We start from the raw sequence: 15,439 nt of genomic DNA on the forward strand, positions 1-15,439 counted from the left end.
CATGTGAAAAACAAACCCAAGCCTCCTTTGGTGTCACGCTCTCCTCCACCTACTACTCTGATTTCCCACTCCCCCTTAGAGACACATTTGTACAAGGAGTTATCTGTGCCACGTTCTCCACTTCCTTTTCTCCCGTTCTCTCCAGCCAGCCTTTCCTCCCCTTCCCCCCACGGAAACGGCTCTCATCGAGGTTGCCCATCCACTGGGCAGCTCTCAGACCTCCTATTACCTGATCTCAGAGGCACTTGACACAGTCGGTCTCTGCCTGAAGCATGAACACCCTGAAGCATGTTCTCTTGGTTCCTCTCCAGCCTCATTGCCATTCCTTCTCAGTTTATTTTATGGTCCCTCCTCATCTTTCAGATCCGTGAATGGTACAAATGCTCGGCCCTTGGTCCACCTCTCTATCTGCACATCCTTCTTTGGGGAAGTCTTGTCCAGCTGCATAACTTCGAATGCAATCTACAGCCTGCCAACCCTCACATTAACACCTGCAGCCAGGCCCTGTTCCCAGAAGTACTGACTCATTGACACAGCTGCCTACTCAACAGCTCTACCCAGATAGTTAATAAGCATGACAAACTTAATATGTCTGAAAGAGAACTCTCAAGTTTTTCCTGCAACCTTCTCTTCTGGTGTTTCCAGCTTGGTAAATGGCACCCCCATCCACACAATTGCTCTGGTCCAAGACCATGGACTGTCTTTGATGCCTCCCTTTTTCTCACATCTCCCATCCAATCCATCAGCAGGTTCTTTTGGCTCTATCATGAAAATACATCCTGAATCTGACTTCATTGCCTCCACTATCACCTCCCTAGTGTAAACTACCATCACCTCCCCCCTGGATTACTGCAGGAACCTCTAGATTGGTCTTGCCACACTCAGCTCTCTCCATGCAGCATCCAGAGTGATCATTTCAGTGCATCGATCAGTTCATTCATAGACCCTGCATGAAACCTCCAGGGGATTCCCATCACACTTGGAATAAAATCCAAAGTCCTTACTATGGAGTGCCAAGCCCTGATGTTCTGTCCCCTGGGTGTCTCCAAACTCATGTTCTATCCTCCTCCCTTTCTCTGTCTGGGGTCTAGTCCCATTGCTCCCTTCTCTGTTATTCAAACAAACTGTATGTGTTCCCACCTTGGACATCGCTATTCCCCTAACTTATGATGCTCATCCTCCTGGGGGAGGCTCACTCCTCTCAATAATTCAGATCAGACATCATCCCCTGAGAAAGGATGACACAGTCTGGTGCATTTGGGAGGAATCGTTCTTTTTTTTTATTATAATAATTTTTTATTATGTTATGTTAGTCATCATACAGTCTATCCTTAGTTTTTGATGTAATGTTCCATGATTCATTATTCGTGCCTCCCATCCTTTCCCCAAGAGAAACCGGGAGACCAAGTTTCTGGTGGGAATATAAAATTATATTTGGTGGGGTAGGAAGGTATACTTAGAGATTCTAGGAGTGGTGAAAAGCTGCTCAGGTATTGCAGAGTGGAACACAAAAGCCTTGAGGTTGGTGACCTTCATTCCCACAGAGGGCCCAAGAGAGGCATGTGATACCAACGTGTCAGTCAGGAAGGAGACTATAATCACCTATTTGGACAGTCTTCCCCCAAGAGAGTGGCCTTGCCCTCACCCCCACCAAGGGACATTGAGCAATGTCTGGAGACACTTTGGGCTATCCCAACTGGTACCGGCATCTAGTGGGGCAAGGCCATTGGTGGTGTCAGATGTCTTAAAGTGCACAGTACAGCAATAGTCAATAGGGCTACAGTTGAGGAACCAGCTTTATTCTTTTGAGGGTCACAAAGGACCTTAACCCCTGCAAAGTCCTGCCGATTGCCAGGGAAGCAGCAACCTAGGATGACCTACAAAGTAGCAGGAATGGAAAACATGGCTGCTTCAGAGAGAACCTTCTAGAATTCAGCTGACACAAACCACCTGCTGTCAGTCTGCAGGTGAGAGGTAATGCACAGGTGGGTGCAGTCACAGAGTCATAGCTTATGAGGCAGGCCGTCGTGATGGTGTCCTGGGAGCATTCAGGCATGGGTGCAGTTTTAGCAGCACTCTGGCCTCATTCACTGACTCAACAAAATGTTTTTGAGCCCTTGGGATTTGCCAGTATAGTGCTGGTTCCGACAGGTGTTTGTGCTCTAGGAGATCCTGTGACATTTGGAAAAGGCCTCCGAAGTCTGCAGACTGTATACAGGATTGTGAGCAGACCTCCATTTCCTGCCAAACACTGAAACATCTGCCTCAGCCCCGATCCCCTCACCAAAGGCAGCAAGACCAAGCATATTATCACCAAGTGTCCAGCCTCTTGCCCCATCAATATACTGTCTGATCACCTTTCCAGGCAGGAAGGCCAAGAGATAAGGTCAGCTTTAGGTCTTTCAAGGCTGAAGCTGATGCAAGGGGTCTCTCTGATGCTGAGCGGTGTTGCATCAAAAGTTCCAGAAACCAGAGTCACACAGAAGGAGACTGAAGGCTTACAGGTCAAGAAGAAACTGAGAAGATCACTAAACCCATAATTATTAGGGGTCCAAGTTTAATGCCAGGGGATCCAACTACCAGACACACCACAGCAGAACCTTTTCGACTTGGCATATGACCTGGGTACTGCACTGAGGGTTTTACTCCATTTTTATATCACTTTCATATAAAGGGATTAATTAGAAGCCTTTTAAGAGTGTTCTGTTTCACTATCCAAAATGTCCTTCCAGGCTATCATTAGGTCTTATTTTCTTCGCTTGTCAAGCCATCTGCTCTCCCTTCCATAAATCCAGCCTGTGAACAAGAATTTCTTCTCCCAGACTTCCTGACTTAAATTTTTTGCCATTGTGCAAACTGCTTTTGTTTAAAGAATCAGTTGAAAAATCTACTGTGAAATCATTACATATTGCCTCCTGCTAAAATATGTTCCCAGGCAGAGTTCCACTGGAGAGACTGAAGAGGGAGAGGAAGGGAGGGGGAAGCCTGCTATGTCGGCTTCTTGGTGTAAAACATTCGCCATGTCTTTCCATACGTTGACTCAGTCACCCAGTCTCCTCTGTAGTTCAGTCTTTCTGTCTCCCTGAATGGGGACCTACTATTGATATTGGAAACGGGCATCAAATGGTATATGATGTTTCAGAAATTTTCAGTAGGCTCATAGAGTCGTGTTCTACTGGGATAAAATCAGATGATAATTTTTAATTTAATACAATTCAACAAATCTTGCCAGGCATTGTGATGCATGAATGTTGTGTGTAAGCAGAGCAAAGTTGTAGTTCTCCAACAGCAGCGAACGGCACACTAGTCCACTGGCTCAGTCCACATTCATTCTCACCCCTCAGTGCAGCCTGGGTGTATGGCCCTGGGGTTCTGAGGAATCAGGCATGCCAGTCTGCAGATGGTGTTTATTAAACACCCAGGGGGACTGCCCTCCACTAGTCCCTGGACAGAGTCTTTTAGTGTCTTAGCAGTTGCCCTATACAACATTATGACCCCATTTTGCGGATGAGTAAACGGAGGACCATGGATGTTTGGCATCTTGCCCAAAGGTCAGAAGAGTTAAACTAAGGCAGCCTGACATCAGAACTTGCAGTTTTGTCCTTCCCACCACACTGCCTTCTTTGGATTATTGGCAAACAGCCCAAAGAATAATGAGTCAACAAATGGTAATACACTCAAGGGGAGAGTCGAGTCTTTGTTGGGCCTTCAAACCACATGGGAAGATGTGCTAGAAATGTGTGAAACTCCATTACCTTTTGAACTCCCTAAAATGTACAAAACCCAGATAGAGCTGAGATAAATCCTTGCCAGTAACATTGGTTCCTTTCAGATCTCCTGCCATAATCTCCCTCCATATCTTTATGAAGGCTCAAAGTGGCTACAGTTGCTTTCATCAGAGGCAGCCTCAGCTCACCCTCCAGATATCTGGCGAGGTGTTGAGGAGGATGCTTGAAGAGTGACATCTGCCCACTTCCAAATCCTCTGATGGTCCCAGAGTTAACTGGCTGCATGCTGCCTCCCCCAATACCTCTGAGCAGTTGGATAAAGATGAAAGCCACTTAGGTTTCCATCAGAGTGGGAAGGGCCAAACCGAGTGAAGAATATTTATGAAATGAAATACTTTGCAAGTTTATTTAAATCACATGAAGAAAACCTATATTTGCAGATATGTGAGGGTGTCTGTGCCGTCCTGTGTTATGAAAAGAGGAAGCTACAGAGAAGCAGGAGTGGCAAGGTGATCCCATTCACACAAGTGTGTCTGTGCTCACCAACTGGTATGCAGGGGAAAGACCCGCCAAGTCAAAGACATTAATTACCTCATGTGACAGAGTTGATACACTTTTATTTGATACTTATGATGCTGTGTATATTTTTCTTTACACTAAAAAATACCCACTTTTGTTTTGTTTTGTTTTGTTTTGTTTGGCAGGAGGGTAAGGGTTGATGATACCAAAAAACAAAAACTTGCAACACATGGAAAACCAAGGATATGAAAAGAACTTAGAGTCCAAGGATTGTTTCTATAAGTCACAGGCTTGGTGGGGTTAGGTTGAGAAATGTCATTGTGAGCTGTCTACCGTCTTCCTCTGAAAGAAAACAGACCGTGTTTTCTTAACAATGAAACCCATAGGTGACTGACTCTCAATAGAAGGGGTGTTTTTTTCTATTAAATGTGGAGTTTTGGGTATTTTGCTATATTGATCATATTTTTGTGGTATCTTAAGTCTGAGTGGATTTCTGTGGATTAATCTCTGATCAGTAAATAAATAGGGAAAAATGGCTTATGTGTTTTTAAAGAGCCAGGAATGCATCTTAAGGTGATGGCGTATTAGAATATCCTAGGGAGTTTTCATATTATACCCAAGGTGGAGCTAGAGGGAAACTCTTTTCTCTGGACTTGAGGATTACTGATGCAGGGAGGCCCCATTCCTGACCCACCAGAGTGCTGTACCCTTCAGGTGGCTGGAATGGAGAAAAGATTGAGACCCGCCATCGACTACCAAGGGAAGGGTCCATGGTGTAGCTGGCAGGTCTGGTACATGCAGTTGGGGGACATCCCTTGTTTTCTCATGTCCTCAGACACCTCCATGCTGTCTGCACTTACATCTGCTGATTTACCTGTGAAGGGAAGTTGAATGGTGCCCCTCATTGGAATTGAACACACGTGGGCGTGTCTGATATGCTCACAAAGGGGAGCCAATAGAAAGCCAGTGTGAGCAGGGCATCCGGGGTCCTCAGACATAACACAGTTCAAGAGAAGCAGAAGAATGGCACAGCACGCCAGAGCAGCCAGCCAGCCTGAGGTTGAGATGTTGGTGAGTGGTGGTAGCTGCTGCTTAGGTCCACCTTGACTTTGCCAGCCTAGGGATTAAAGGACAGTTAGTAAACTTCAAAAGGAATACTAGTAAAAGTCTCAGGTCCCTTGCAACTCTGCTGTGAAGTCCCTCTAACAGAGCAGGTCAACACAGAGGAGCTGTTCCCTACCAGCAAAATAAAAATGAGCACAAGCCACTCCGAAGAGCAGACCTTGGACAGCAGCAGCCTGGGGATTGATGGCAACGGCACCACGCCGGAACATGCGGCACCTTAACCGTCTCTGGGATGTGCTGAGATGAGCATGCTTTCAAAAATGGCAGCCCAGAAAAGGAGGAACAGTGCCACACGCTGTGAGCCAAGCCCACCTGCGGTATCAGCTGAGACTCCTTGTGGGGTCCCTGGTGAGGAAGGAGGGTTGGACGTCCTGCGAGTTCACACATGGGGGCTTTGCAACTGGGGACCCTGGGGCCAGGATGTTGAAGTGACACATGAACACCCACAGGCAGGGAAGGCACCGTCTGCCACTTCTGTAGGCACTTACTTTTATTTGTCCTTCAAACTTTTTACTTGTGGAGCGCCCGGGTGGCTCATTCAGTTGTCCAGCTCTTGATTTCATCTCAGGTCATGATCTCGGGGGTCCTGAGATTGAGCCCTGCATTGGGCTCCACACTCAGCGTAGAGTCTGCTTATCCCTCTCCCTCCCCCCCCACCCTTCCACACACTCCTGCTTGTGCACTCCCTCTCTCTCTTTCTCTCTCATAAATAAATAAATAAAATCTTTAAAAATAACTCTTTGTTTGTGCCAAGTAATTTAGATCAAAACATAAACTTTTTTGCTTAAATTCTGTGTGTATTTTCCTCAATTATCAATACAGAGACTAAAGAGACATAATTTCTTTCCATTTCGTAATTCCTACACATTTGTAACAAGTATGATCAATTTCCCAGCAAGTGATTGTTCAAGCTAAGTGAGACAAACAAAGGAAGTGCACAATTACTAGAAGATGTTTTCTCGTAGAAGAAATTATGGCAAAATATGGCAATTCAACAACTGGTAAAGGTTTTCCATCTCAATCTGTGCTTTTTAAGCTATTCTTTTGGATTTGAATTGTACGATTGTATTGAGCTTCATACAAACACATCCCAGATCCTAATTCATTGCTCTGGAATATATTTTACTACCTATATTGGTCTGGCTATGAGCCATCCTGTCTGTGTTTATGTAAAGCCAAACCTCATAATCATAAATTGTTCACACACCTACAAAAAAATCTCAGGGGCTTACTAGTGGCCCACATCAGCCTGCAAAACCAGTATAATTTTGTCTTTAGACATTCCATCTTATGGTCTACCCATTCAAAGCAAATAAGCAACTGTCTATTGCCTGTCTCCTGTGCTAGGAACCATGCCATCTGCTGCTCTCCATCTGGTCGCAGCCCCTTGTTGAGAGGTGGGCAGTGGTGATCCTGGCTACACAGCACTGCACAAGACACCAAACCCTGAGGCTGCTCCCCAGACCTTGCTTCCCTGATCACTCATGATTAGTCCAGGGCGGGCGAGTCGTAACAAGCAAGGAATCATGTTGGAAATTTGGAGCAAGTCAGAGAGAGTCAAGTTGGTCTCTCCAGGATGGAGACCACGGGAAGTGCTGGCAGCGAGAGAGAAGAAAGGAGCAGACTTGCCCAAAGAGAAGCCAAGAGGAGGAGGTGGATGAGGGAGAGCGAAGATGAGTGCCTCATCTTCCTGGCGCCCTACTGCATTCCTGACCCTGGATTCTGTGAGATACCACCAGGAACTTATAAAGAAGTTTCCCCTTGGCTTAAGCTAGTTGAAGTTTACCTAAACCAAAATATTTCCAATGAGCACAAGTTGGTGTTAGAAGCCAACATAATATAAAAGTGCAGTTTTCCAGAAGAGGAAACAGAGAGCAGCTAAAGTCCTTGCACGAGATCACACGCCAGGCAGCCCGGCCCCTAGACCAGAGGATTAACTTGCCTATTGTTTGGCTTCTCCAGATGGACACAATGGGAAAGGCCTGATCTGGTGTCAAGCAGATACGCTTTGGTGTCTTCACCATACCACTTGCTTGGGGCTAATTATTGACCTTTAATTTCTTAATCTGTGAAATGAAGATAACTAGAATTGTGAAAATAGAGTTGTTGCAGGGGTCAGGGAGATAACACGAGTAACATGTTGGCCCAATAGGCATTCAGTGAAAGTTATTTCCAACCTGTTTCCAATTTTTCGCTCATAAGTAATTGCAGTCACTGGAGCTCATGGCAAATTGTAAAGGGTGTGGTAACCAGCATCTTTCCACATTTTTACTGTTAAATAGGGTGCTGAGATAGACGTTCCGCAGTATGGTAAGGAAGCATTCTTCTATTCCTGGTTTCCTACGAAGATCTTGTCCTCAGAAATTGCTGGCAGACACTATCAAAGTAACTTCAGCTTCCAACAACAATAACAAAAGCCGTATGATTTTTGTCTTTTGATTTCATTATGTGTTTTAATAATAGAATACCTAATATTAAGCTGTCCTCAGTTTCCTAAAATCAAATATCTTTAATCACTTTGCATTGTTCCAGGAATGGATTGGTAGGTTCTGGTGTTTTAATTATTTAATTTTTTAAAATATGAGTGACATGTCTTTAGTTTTCTTTCTTTTGCTTTTTTCCAGATTCCATTTTTGTGGTGATGGTAGCTCATAATGACGAATTAAGAAGTTTTCTAACCTTTTCTGATTTCTGGAACTGTATAAATAGCAGAGGGGTTTTCTCTCCATGGACAGTTTGAAAGAATATGTCTTTAAATACGTGTGTGTGTGTGTGTGTGTGTGTGTGTGTGTGTGTGTGTATCCAGTCCCAGCATCAATTTTGTATATAGTCCTTTTTCCTTACAGTTTTCTTGTTCATACTGTGGTATTTGTCTATTTACATTTTCTGCTTCTTCTTGAATAGATTTGAATAATTTATATTTTGTTAGAAAATTTACAATTCACTGAAATATTCCATTTTTTTAACATTGAGCTGAAAATTGTATTCTTATGTAATATTTTCATCTACTCCATATCTGTGGATACTTAACTGCCTGCAGAGATTACGATTTTTCTTTACTAGGCCCTCAGGGGCCACCTCTAAGTGAGGAGGGTTCTTGGCCAGGCACCGGTGTTGATGTTTGCTCTCTTCCTGCTTTGGGTGGTCTTGGTCATCTCCGTCTGGATGGTCACAACCCCACCATCATGCAAGAACCATCGGCTGTCATGCTTAGAGTCCAGTTAGAGTGGGCAAGCCTGTATTGGGGTAGAAGTAAACTGTGTCTGTATACACAGGATTGTGGTCACCTTGTTGGGGACTGGTCAGTTATTGAGCTGGTCAGGACAGAGCACTGAGGGACAAAGCACTAGTGGGGCACGCTGGTCTCAAGGTCTCTAAGACGTCTGATTATTCTATGAGCTTTCCCATCCACAATGCACCTTCACTGAGATTCCCTTCGCTTCCAATCTCTTCAGAGTCAATAATATTTGTATGTTGATATTTGTATGTTATTTCCTGCAAATAGAATCAACCACTTGAAATGTGGCAATTTGAAGTGTTATTTATAATTATGCTCATTCTGTGGGATCAGGTGATCTATTCATTTTAACAATGTTTATAGTAGGTATAGGGTAGGAAATCTTCTGGTCTGAAAAGAGTCTCATGAAAGGTAGTGGAGATGGGTTAGTTGCAAATTCCAACTGGGAGGATGTGAAAAAAGTCACAACTAAGTCTACAATTAAGTGAAAATCTACTTAGATGGAAAGAGACCAGGGAGACCCTGTTATGGAGGCAGGAGCCAGAGATGGGCAAGGCCCACATGGTGAGGAAACCAAGGTGCTAGACAGACCAAGCAGACAAGCATCTGGTTTAGAGCAGGGCAACAATGGGCTCAAGCTCCAGGGAGACTCAGCAATCAGCCAAACAGGGTATTAGCAAAAATCCCAGGATTTGCCCCAATAAGGATTTGAATCATTAAAGGCCCTTATATCTGGAGGTAACCAGATCTACAGGACCAATTCTTCCCAGCAGAGACCTGTTCTTTGTTTGTGTGTGGCTGACAATATTAAATAGCAATGTAGGCTCACCTTATACTTACCACAATGTGATTCCATGGAACTCTTCCTACTGACCAAGAGCACAACGGCCATGTATGATTCATATTCAAGTCCCCTACCTCCTGGCATGTACTGGGCACACATTAGACCTTCAGGTGGTATCCCTGGTATAAAGACACTTGGGCCAGAAAGCTTTCTATGTCCTTGGGGTCAGGTCCTTCTCAGGTTCAACGTGGACTGTTTATCTAGGGTTCCAGACTTCCCCTTGACCAGTGCGTTTCTTCTCTTGGGTCCTTACACTGTCAGTTCTGAGAAGAGGATTCCAGCATAATGACTCTCTTCTGGTACTTGGGGGAGAGGAGAGCTCCTTTAGTACATACCAAGCACATAGGCATTGTTTATGGTCAAGAATAAGGAGGAGGAGAATGGGTCCCTCCCTTGTGTCATCAATTGGCAAATTCCTTAAACAGCTTGCAATGAGTACTAGCAAGAAACACATTAAATACACATTAAAATTAAAAATTTTAACAGTGTAAATTTCCACCTGCCCTTAAATTTTTCTGCCTTGTCTGTGTTTCAGGTTCAGGTTTAGTGGTCGTATCCTAGGCCTGGCTTTGATCCATCAGTACCTTCTTGACGCCTTCTTCACAAGGCCCTTCTATAAGGCACTCCTGAGACTGTAAGTGTATTATTGAAGGCCATGGTCCACCCAGCCCTGCCTGCAGGACACGAGGTGCTGGCCTCCCTGGTACCTCGGACTCTTTGTCCTTGTTTTGCCCTAACCATTCCCGTTTGTTGACTTTTCTGAGTGCTTAGAGGTCACATAAACCTTGTAGTACAATAAAAAAGCATTTGGAGTTTTTATGTAAGCATAGGAGAAGACTCTTATAACTTCATATAATGGATATGAATCAGTTTAAATAAATAATTACAGTAATATTATAAACTTTGCATTACGCTCAGTCGAATGAATCTGTCTAAAACCTAGTTGTTTTAAGATATTTTTAAAAACGTTTCTCCAATTGCCATCAAGAATCCATGAGTCAGTAGTTGTCCCATGTTTATTATTGTCATTTCAAAAAAAAGCATTGAATGAACTAAAAAGTTCATCAGTATATTCAAGAGTATCAAATTGTTAGAATCAGTCTATATTGTTTTAGCCAGGTCTGGGCATCCATTTGCTTAACAAACTGTTTACCTTTTGCCCTTGGAATGCATCCAGGCCCTGTGATTTGAGTGACCTGGAATATTTGGATGAGGAGTTCCACCAGAGTTTGCAATGGATGAAGGACAACAATATCACAGATATCCTAGACCTCACTTTCACTGTTAATGAAGAAGTTTTTGGACAGGTTTGTGAGATGTGGGGCTTGGAAAAGAGCCTTTGTTTTTTACTGTGGAAAATTCACATAACACAAAATTTACCACCTTCTTGTTTTTAAGTCTACAGTTCAGTATTGTTAAGTATAGTCACACTGTTAGACAATCAATCTCTAGGACTTGTTCATTTTGCAAAACTGAAACTATAGGCGTCAAACAATAATTCCTCATTTTTCCTTCTCCGCAGTCCCTGGCGATAACCGTTCTACTTTCTCTTTCTGTGAATTTGGCCACTCTAGACACCTCACCTAAGTGCAATCATACAGTATTTGTGTTTTTGTGACTGGCTTATTTCACTTACCCACATTGTCCTCAAGGTTTACCTACTTTATAGCACGTGATAGGATTTCCTTATTTTTTAGGGCTGAATAGTATTCCACTACATGTATATGTAGCATATTTTATTTACCCATTCATCTGTTGATGAACCCTTTGGTTGCTTCCACATTTGGGCTATTGTCAATAATGCTGCTGTGTCCATAAGTATGCACTGTGTCCATAAGTATGCACTTATCTGTTCAAGCCCTTGCTTTCGATTCTTTTGGATTTTTATCCATAAATGGGATTGCTGGGATCATAAAGTAATGGGATTTTGTTTTTAATCTAGAAAACAAAGAATCTCGTTCATTTAAAATATAATTCATTGAGGACTACTTCCTTTAATAAAGCTGCCCATGTCTTCTTCCTTCTTTTCCTATTCATGACATGAATCTACTTTATAGAGGTTTTGAAAATCACAGTGATGATGAATTAGAAAAACATTTTTGTGACGTGTGAAAAACATTCGGAAAGCATTTTTGTGATCTGCTTTTGTGATCTGGAAGGTATTTAGTGATTTTGCAACTACAGAAATACTTCTTTTTATCACTAGCATCTAGATATTTGCTTCTCCAAAATGCATGTATATAAATATTATTTAATAAGATCAAGCTTCTCATTTTTTCCACCAGTATTGATATATCTTTGAATCTTCTGGGCTACAGTTTTATCAGGTTAACCATAGCCTGAGTCATTCACAAGAGATTTCAAAAGCCTCTGACATGTGATTAATTTGTAATGGGTGGTTGTGAGAACTGAGTTGATAGGCTTTATAAGTACCTATAAGCGTAAGTATAAGCCCAAATGTGAACCGCATGCTGAGTCTGTGTGAGAGGAACCCCCTGAACTTCGCAGCATCCATACCATAGTCAAGAATTTTGGACAGGTCCTGGAAAACGTCCACATTCTGTTGAATTTCCTTTGTGTAAACATACCTCTGAAGAATACCCTCTTCCATATTTGAGAATGTTTTTTCTTTTTACAACTATAGAGAGCACATTTAAATATGTTCAAGCATATAGGATTTGTTGGGCTCCTGGCTGGCTCAGTCGGTGGAGCATGTGACTCTTGATCTTGGGTTTGTAAGGTTGAGCCCCATGTTGGGTGTAGAGAATACTTAAAAATAAAATCTTCAAAAAAAAAAAAAAAACCCAAAAGAATATCCAGTTCACTTAACTGTCCTGCCATGTACTAGGTGGAAGTCTGAAATACACAATTCCCTCTGCATGACTTCTTTTAGCCCATTCTTTACATTTGCCTTGTAGTAGAGGGTAAATTTGTAAAATAAATACCATCATTTAGCAAGTTTTATCAAGACAATGGGGTAGCCATCTTAAAAAATTTTAAGTTAGATTCCTAACCTAACTCATTACACCACAATAAATTGCACCTGTACTAGAAAGCTGACTGTTAAAAATAAACAACTAAAAAGAAGAAAATGCTAGAATTTTTATTTTCAGTCTTCCAGTAAGGAATGCTACCGAATATGTGACACAACTTTCAAAGTCATAAAAGAAGAGACTGACATAGTGAACTAAAATTACTATTTAATTCTGTGTGGCAAAAATACAGCATAAACAAAGTAAAAGTACCATAATATTGAATAGACTATATTGCACGGACAAAGGGCTATTCTTTCAATGTAGGAAGAGATTCCACGCATCCATAGGAAATGATCAACAACAAATAGAAAATTAGCAAAACATAAGTAGTTCCCACAAAAGGAAACATGAGGGAATAATCTCATTCACAAGTTGTAAAAATGTCAATTATAGCGAAATGCCATTTTCCCTTATACGGTTGTCGTGAATCGGAATGTTTAGCGGTATTCCGTTTCGGAGATGGTGTAGAGAACAGGCATGCTGTACAGGAGTGTAGGTGGAAGTAAGTGGCAGTTTGGTTCACTCTCTATGAAAGGCACCTTTGTGATGGCTACTTCCATTGTAAATGCATCTGCCCTTCTGGGTGTTGTACGTAAGTGATGAATCACTAAATTCTACACCTGAAACCAGTATTACACTGTATGTTAACTAACTGGAATTTAAATAAAAACTAAAAAAATAAAAAATAAATGTACCTGCCCTTGGGTCAGTACCCATGTCTAGGAATTTGTCCTACTGATTCACACCTAATTCCGATGAGTACTGTATTAAGATCTTCACTGCGGCATTGTTGATAGTCGCAAACGATCTGAGACAATCTAGGTGTCCAGAAATGGAGTGTTGGTTAAATAAATTATGATACATTCACACAATGGAATAGTGAGCCAGTGGGATGTGTGGCTAAAACGTGCAAGACATCCCAGCCCATCAACTTCCTGGTAAACCATAAACAGTAAATGGGATATTGCGAACACAAAAACAACAAGAAGAAGTCAGGTCTGAATTTGTATAAAACAATTGTCAAAGGACACTTTTAAGTGAAAAAAAATGTGGTGTTGAATAGTGTATATAATATGCTACTGTTTGTGGGGGGAAAGAAATGAAATATACATATTCCCTGGTATATACGTTGATTCTCCCTGGAAGAGAAGTAAGGGCAACTTTCTCCAGGTAGGGAGATTATATGGGAGATGAGATGGGAGAGAAGCTTGCTTTTCCTTTCTGGCTTTTTATACCACTTGAATGTTATTCCATGGACACATATTGCCTACTCAAAAAAATGAAGCAAACTGCAAATAACTGAATACATAAAATTAGAGGGAAAAAGTCACATTGAAAATACAAAAAAAGCAATCTTCCTGTGTGTGTGTGACATAGGAACAACTCAGGGAGAAGTTTACAATGTGCCCCCTGATGAAAATAAGGATGTGTTGTAGATTTAGAGTAATGTGTGTCTGTGTAAAGCATAAACAGATCTCATTCCTCTTCAAATGAGGTCACTAAGAACAATAAATTTGGATTTAGAAAACTGAGTTGTAGCCCTTCTTTTGGCAAGTTATGAGATCCTGAAGAGCAGACAGGTAGACGCAGGTGAAAGACATCATGGGGTCTTCCTGGGTGTCTCAGTTCCACGACACCCCTAGCTGCAGTGAGCTTAGGAATCAGTCTTTATCTGGCAGCTGAAAATCGCAGGTTCCAAGGAATGTGGATGGCAATTAGGATGTTAGAATTAGCCAGTATATTATAATTCGCACTAGTCACCCAAGTGCTGGAAGAAAAAATAACCATTAGACTTCTGTGGCCTGTGTGTTGAGGGACCTAAGTCAATGAATGCCAAAAATACCTATACATTTCTTAAACCGATGGCTTAATACAGTTATGTCTCATTTGCCTTACAGCTTTGAGCGGTGAGGTGAACCCCTTAAGTGACTGACATTCTCTTTAAACACCAGCACTTTCTGATAAAAATGTCTACCATGTTATCCACCCTCTTGCCTTTCAAAGGATAGAGCACAGGTCCTAACTTTTCTTAATGATTCATTTGTCCCAACAAACAAGCACCACCATACTAAGTGGCCAGGTCATTCTCTGTTTCGTTTCTCAAGGTCAGTCTGCCATTCTTCACGTATAATATTTCCTACCGGCTGTAAAAACCATCTTCCCACCCTCTGCTATTTTCCTGTCGATGACCTGTTCTGGGTGGGGAGGCTGGTGGCTTTTGAGAATGTGATCTAATTGGGATTTGGGGGAATTGAGTCAAAGGACCTTCTGGTCCATCTGTTCCCCTGGGACAACGAGGGGCATTTTTCTTTTATTTCCATTATGCCTCTTGAGTTACAGAAATATGTTTCCCCTTTATAAAACAAACCAAAAAATGCAGCTTTTCTGAGGGGCGTAACCATCATCTGAGAAGAACCACATTTTTTAGTAACTTCCGGGAAAGGAAAAAGAATTCAGGAGGTTATAATGCTGAACCCATGTGAAGAAAACTTTTTGTAAATAGTTCATCCTCCTAGAATTGATATGTGTCACTGCAAGATCAGCGGAGTTGACAAGCATCACAATCTTTCTGTTTCCACCCAAGGTAACGGAAAGGGAGTTGAAGTCTGGAGGAGCCAACACCCAGGTGACGGAGAAGAACAAGAAGGAATACATCGAGAGGATGGTGAAGTGGCGGGTGGAACGCGGTGTGGTACAGCAAACTGAGGCCCTGGTGCGGGGCTTCTATGAGGTGAGACCAGGCCCGGCTGAGGAAGACAGGCTGCAGTCAGGGCCCTCATCACCAACACAGCTTGTGGGGGGAACAGAAGAACCGAGGCAGGCAAAGGGCTCAGTTTCAGTCACCAGATTGCAAAGAGGAACATACCTGGGACAGATGAAGGTGGGGTCAAAGTTCTCTGGGAAGCCTAACTCTTGTGGTGGGTGAAAAATGCTCTCACAAAAATGGCGT

The 15,439-nt window shown here is 42.5% G+C and overlaps 1 protein-coding gene across 1 annotated transcript in view; it reads left to right on the forward strand.

Annotated features, from left to right (window-relative positions):
* HECW1 (HECT, C2 and WW domain containing E3 ubiquitin protein ligase 1) overlaps window positions 1–15,439 on the forward strand; it is a 229,670-nt gene that overhangs the window by 203,857 nt on the left and 10,374 nt on the right. The window contains exons 22-24 of the mRNA XM_040644429.1: window positions 9,990–10,088; window positions 10,632–10,761; window positions 15,074–15,220. Coding sequence (XP_040500363.1) covers window positions 9,990–10,088; window positions 10,632–10,761; window positions 15,074–15,220 — 376 coding nt within the window. The remainder of the gene's footprint in view (window positions 1–9,989; window positions 10,089–10,631; window positions 10,762–15,073; window positions 15,221–15,439) is intronic.

Source organism: Ursus maritimus, unplaced genomic scaffold (genome assembly GCF_017311325.1).
Source record: "Ursus maritimus isolate PB19 unplaced genomic scaffold, ASM1731132v1 scaffold_3, whole genome shotgun sequence".
Taxonomy (NCBI): domain Eukaryota; kingdom Metazoa; phylum Chordata; class Mammalia; order Carnivora; family Ursidae; genus Ursus; species Ursus maritimus.